The sequence below is a fragment of the Sus scrofa genome, chromosome 2 (assembly GCF_000003025.6).
Source record: "Sus scrofa isolate TJ Tabasco breed Duroc chromosome 2, Sscrofa11.1, whole genome shotgun sequence".
Classification (NCBI taxonomy): domain Eukaryota; kingdom Metazoa; phylum Chordata; class Mammalia; order Artiodactyla; family Suidae; genus Sus; species Sus scrofa.
This window is the reverse complement of record NC_010444.4, coordinates 55,083,753-55,089,798: the sequence shown is the minus strand read 5'-3', so window position 1 is coordinate 55,089,798 and position 6,046 is coordinate 55,083,753. Positions and strand designations below refer to the sequence as shown.

The 6,046-nt window shown below is 34.9% G+C and overlaps 1 protein-coding gene across 1 annotated transcript; it reads left to right on the top strand.

The window, feature by feature from the left end:
• Positions 3,087–4,025, top strand: LOC110259750 (olfactory receptor 2L8-like). Its single transcript, XM_021085491.1, has one exon. It carries the CDS (start codon positions 3,087–3,089, stop codon positions 4,023–4,025), a length of 939 nt encoding a protein of 312 aa, XP_020941150.1.

Genomic DNA, 6,046 nt, shown 5'->3' with positions numbered 1-6,046 from the left:
AGAGTGGGCATCCTTGTCTTATTCCAGATTTTAGCAGGAAGGCTTTCACCTTCTCTCCATTTAGTATTATATTGGGTTTTGGGTTTGTCATAAATGATTTCTATCAAGTTAAGGTATATTCCCTCAATACCCACTTTGGTAAGACTTTTTATCATGAATGGATGTTGGATCCTGTCAAATGCTTTTTCAGCATCTGTTGAGATTATATATGGTTATTGACTTTTGTTAATGTGGTGTATGACATTGATTGATTTGCATATTTTGAACCATCTTTGTGAACCTGGGATGAATCCCACTTAGTCATGGTGTATGATCTTTTTAATATGTTGCTAGATTCATCTGGCTAAAATTTTGCCGAGAATTTTTACAGCTATATTCATCATAACTTTTACTTTTGGTAGTATACATGTCTGGTTTTGGTATTAGGGTGATGGTGGCTTCATAGAATGTCTTTGGGAGTGTTCCTTCTTCTTCAAACTTTGGGAAAAGTTTAAGTAGGATGGGTATAATTTCCTCTTTGTATGTTTGGTAGAATTCACCTGTGAAGCCATCTGGTCCTGGACTTTTGTTTGTAGGGAGCGTTTTTATTATATATTAAATTTCACTTCTAGTGATATGTCTGTTCAGTTGATCTATTTCTTCTTGATTCAGTTTTGGCAGGCTCTGTGTCTCTAGAAAGTTGTCCATTTCTTCCGGGTTGTCAAATTCTTGGCATATAATTTTTCATTGTCTTATGGTTTTTTTCCTTTTCTCTGCAGTATCCATTGATATTTCTCCTTTTTCATTTCCTATTTTGTTTATTTGGGTTTTTTCTCTCCTCTTCTTGGTGAGTCTGGCCAGAGGTTTGCCAATTCTGTTTACCTTTTCAAAGAATCAGCTCTTGGTTTCACTGATTTTTTTCCATTGTTTTTTGAATCTCTATTTTATTGATTTCCTCTCTGATCTTTTTTTATTTCCTTCCTTCTGGTGACTTTAGGTTTTGTTTGTTTTTCTTTTTCTAATTCATTTAGGTGGTGGGTTAAGTTGTCAATTTGAGATTTTTCTTCTTTTTTGAGGAAGGCCTGTATTGCTACGAATTTCACTCTAAGCCCTGCTTTTGTGGCATCTCATAGATTTTGAATGATTGTGTTTTTATTATCATTTATATCAAGGTTTTTTTTTTAATTTCCTTTTGATTTTCATGTTGATCCATTGGATTTTAATAGCATGTGCTTTACTCTCTGTGTAGTACATTTTTTCTCATTTCTTTTCCTGGGGTTGATGTCTAGTTTCATGATTATTATGGTCAGAGAAGTTACTTGAAATACTTTCTATACTCTTATATTTGTTGAGGTTAGTTTTGTGCCATAGTATGTGATCAATCCTTGAGAATGTTCCATGTGCACTTGATAGGAAGGTATATCCTGATATTTTTGGAGGTAGTGTCTTGAAAATGTCAACTAAGTCTAACTTTTCTATTTTATAATTTAGGATCTTTGTTGCCTTATTGATTTTTATCTAGAGGATCTGTCCATTGATGTAAGCGGGGTGTTAAAGTCTCCTACTATGATTTTATTCCCATCAATTACTCCTTTTATATCTATTAGTGTTTGTCGTATGTTTCTGGATGCTCCTATATTAGGGGCATACATATTGATAAGTGTATTACCCTCTTCTTGAGTAGATCCTTTTATCATTAAATAGTGTCCATCTTTGTCTTTCTTTATGGCCTTGATTTTAAAGTCTATTTTGTCTGATATGAGTATTGCAACTCTTGCTTTCCTGTCTTTTCCATTTGCATGAAATATCTTTCCATCCTCTCTGTTTTAATGTATATGTATCCTTTGTCTTAAGGTGAATCTCTTGTGGCCAATATATTGTAAGCTCTTGTCTTTTTATCCAGTCTGTCACCCTATGTATTTTGATTGGAGCTTTCTGTCCATTGACATTTAAGGTAATTATTGACAAATCTGTATTTAAAGCAATTTTAAACCTTTTTTTTCCAGTTGATTCTATGTTTCTCCTTTTTCCTATTTTTTTTTTTTTTTTTTTGTCTTTTGTCTTTTTAGGGCCCACCTATGGCATATGGAGGTTCCCAGGCTAGGTGTCCAATCAGAGCTACAGTTGCCCAGCTACAGCTGCCCAGCTATGCCAGAACCACAGCCATGCAGATCGAAGCCACATTTGTGATCTACACCACAGCTCACAACAACACCAGATTCCTAACTCACTGAGCGAGTCCAGGGATTGAACTCTCAACCTCGTGGTTCCTGGTCAGATTCATTTCTGCTGCACCACAAAGGGAACGTCTCCTGTCTATTTTTGTTTCAATGATTTCTATTATACTTGTGTCCACTTTTTTTATAATTTTTGTGAATTTATTGTTTTGTTTTTATTTGTAGTTGCAGTGTTTTTCAAGTATGTTAACTCTTTTTTCTTTTTTTCTTTTTTTTCTTTTTTCTGGCTGCACCCAAGGAAAATGGAATTCCCAGACTGGGGATCGAAAGTGTGTTGCAGGAGAAACTGCACAGGGTCCTTAACCTGCTGTGTTAGAATAGGAACTCCTAAATACCTCTTTTTAAAAGATATTTTTTCTATTTGATTATATGGTAAATATATTTTTTTCTTAAATTCTTCTTAGCATAATGTATTATCTGTAGAGACAAATAAAGCTGAATTCATATCCTGCAACTTTGCTAAATATTTTTATTATTTCTAAGAGATTTTTGGTGATGTCCTTTGTGAATTAAGATAATTTTACTTCTAGGACTGTAAATTAAAGTGATATACTGGAATTCCTTCCCTTTTCCATCTTTTAGGGGAAATGTTTTCAAGTTTTCACCATTGAGTATAATGTTATATGTAAGCTCAATTATTAACTGTGACATTAGTTTTACCTGAATTTAATATTTTAAGTAATAAACAAGAAATCGATCACAACAGTTTTTTTCCTAATTTAGAAAATTCTATTCTTTTTTGAAGCACTTAAGTAATTTTAAAGTAAAAATCAGAATGACTAAAATAATAATTTCAAAATAGCTTATTATTTTAATCTTAAATTACATACACTTGTGTCTGCCTTTAGGAAAAAATTTTATGAATTGCTTATGGAAAATTATAATCAAACATCAACTGATTTCATCTTATTGGGGTTGATACCCCCTTCAGGAATTGGCCCGTTTCTTTTTGTTCTCATTGTTCTCATTTTCCTAATGGCTTTATTTGGCAACCTCTCCATGATCATTCTCATATTTCTGGACAATCATCTCCATACACCAATGTATTTTCTACTCAGTCAGCTCTCCCTCATGGACTTGAATTACATCTCCACCATTGTCCCCAAAATGGCCTACAATTTTCTGTTTGGAAACAAATCTATCTCCTTCATTGGATGTGGAGTTCAAAGCTTCTTCTTCTTGACTCTAGCAGGTGCAGAAGGATTGCTCTTGGCCTCTATGGCTTATGATCGTTATGTGGCCATTTGCTTTCCTCTTCACTATTCTATCAGAATCAGTAGAAGAGTGTGTGTGTTGATGGTAATAGGATCTTGGATAATTGGCTCTGTCAATTCCTGTGCCCACACCACATATGCTCTCCATATTCCTTATTGTCGATCCAGAGCAATCAATCATTTCTTCTGTGATGTCCCAGCTATGTTGACTCTGGCCTGCATGGACACTTGGTTCTATGAATACACAGTGTTTGTGAGCACCTCCCTTTTTCTTTTGTTGCCTTTCATTGCTATTGCATGTTCCTATGGTCGTGTTCTTCTTGCTGTCTATTGCATGAACTCAGCAGAAGGGAAGAAGAAAGCCTATTCAACCTGCAGCACCCACCTCACCGTGGTGACTTTCTACTATGCTCCCTTTGTTTATACTTATCTGCGCCCAAGATTTCTTCGTACTCCAACAGAAGACAAGGCTCTGGCTGTGTTCTACACTATTCTGACCCCAATGCTCAATCCTCTTATCTATAGTCTGAGAAACAAGGAAGTGATGGGGGCCTTGAGAAGAGTAATTGAGAAAATCTGTTCTGTGAAAATGTAGACAATTTTTTTTGCATGAGTAATAGCAGTTGTATATAAACTCTTTCATCAGTCATAAAAATATTGTTTTATCATTAAGCACCAGTAATAAAATTAATAGAAAAAAACTCACTCATGTTTCAACAAAATTACCTTATATATATTTTGCATATATATATTTATAACATTTTAAAATTCATTCTTTTTTACAGTATTTTCTACATCAATTTCAAATGGCTTTAACTGTTGCTCATATATTGTCAACAAAAATTGTTCTTTGTCACTTAATAATTACAACTGAAACTGTCTTAAGTGAAGTTATCATTCGGCATAATAGTTTTAATCTTTTATACCTATTTTCAAATATTCTAAAAGATGTGTTCTTAATGTCTAGATCAATTTATGTCAGGAGACTTGTTTTTTTGTTTGTTTGTTTGTTTTGTCTTTTTTTTTTTTTGCCATTTCTTGGGCTGCTGCCACGGCATATGGAGGTTCCCAGGCTAGGGGTCCAATCAGAGCTGTAGCCACCAGCCTACACCAGAGCCACAGCAATGCAGATCCAAGCCATGTCTGCGATCCACAACACAGCTCACAGCAATGCCGGATCCTTAACCCACTGAGCAAGGCCAAGGATCGAACCTGCAACCTCATGGTTCCTAGTCAGATTCGGTAACCACTGTGCCACAATGGGAACTCTGAGACTTGTTTTTATCATAGTAAACTTATAATTACCAGTATAATTTAGTATTTTCTTTAAGATAAGGAAATGCTATTTCAGAGATTTAACTGAGACTTCATAGTCCTTATACCACTCTGCATGGAAAATGACAAACTTAGTTTTCTTTTACTGTGGTGTGTTTAGGGAATTGTTTTTTTTTTTTTTTTTGGTCTTGTTTTGCTATTTCTTGGGCCGCTCCTGCGGCATATGGAGGTTCCCAGGCTAGGGGTCAAATTGGAGCTGCAGCCACCAGCCTATGCCAGAGCCACAGCAACGCTGGATCCGAGCCGCGTCTGCAACCTACACCACAGCTCACGGCAACGCCAGATCGTTAACCCACTGAGCAAGGGCAGGGACCGAACCCGCAACCTCATGGTTCCCAGTCGGATTCGTTAACCACTGCGCCACGATGGGAACTCCAGGGAATTGTTTTAATATCAGCTACACCAGTGCATCAACATCAAGGACCTGGAAATGTCAACACAGATGAAGGAAATTATGAGGTTAATAATATAACACATGAGTCAATGTTTAATCAATTACTGGAAATTAGAAATACCCCCAACATTCTTACAATCATCCTGAACACACAGCAGATATCGTTTTACCTCTTAAGTCACCACTAAAATCTTATAATACATAATGTTTCTAAGATGAGATTGTATTCCCTACTCACTACATGTTTTACGATAATGAAAGTCTCTGAGGAAAGTTAATTTTACGAAGCAACTTTAGCTATTCATGTTATGGTTTAGTCACTTTTCTGAACAGGTCTGAACACATTATCCGTTAAGTCATCAGCTCAAGTGATGATAGAAGTGTTATCACTGTTCATCAGTGATCAGTGCTGAAATATCCGTTACCTTTTAGTTGTGGCATGGAGAAGAAGGATCATATTCCACATAATTTGCAGAGCAGAGCATGAATGAAAATATAATGCCTCGTCTTCAGAAATCAGAAATATGTGCCATTATTGGTGCTCAAATAATTGAATTTTTTCCAAAATTAATTTATTGGTTATAAAATGCAATAAATATTACAAACAATATTTTGTTTTATAGGTTTATATACACCTAATTGTTATATTTTATTGTGTGATAGTTTTATTGAATATAAGATTTCGGGACCTCATTTTTCTCCAAATTTATTTTTATTAAAATTTATACTTTAAAACCTTCATTCTCTCTAAATGCAGCCACTGGCAATAAAAGCTAGGTTGAAATTAATATTAGATGATTTTATTTATTTTTTTAACTTTGAAAGAACTTTTCTGCTTAAGTTACTAGAGTAATTAAAGGTGTTTATAAGTTGTCAAAACATTAGGC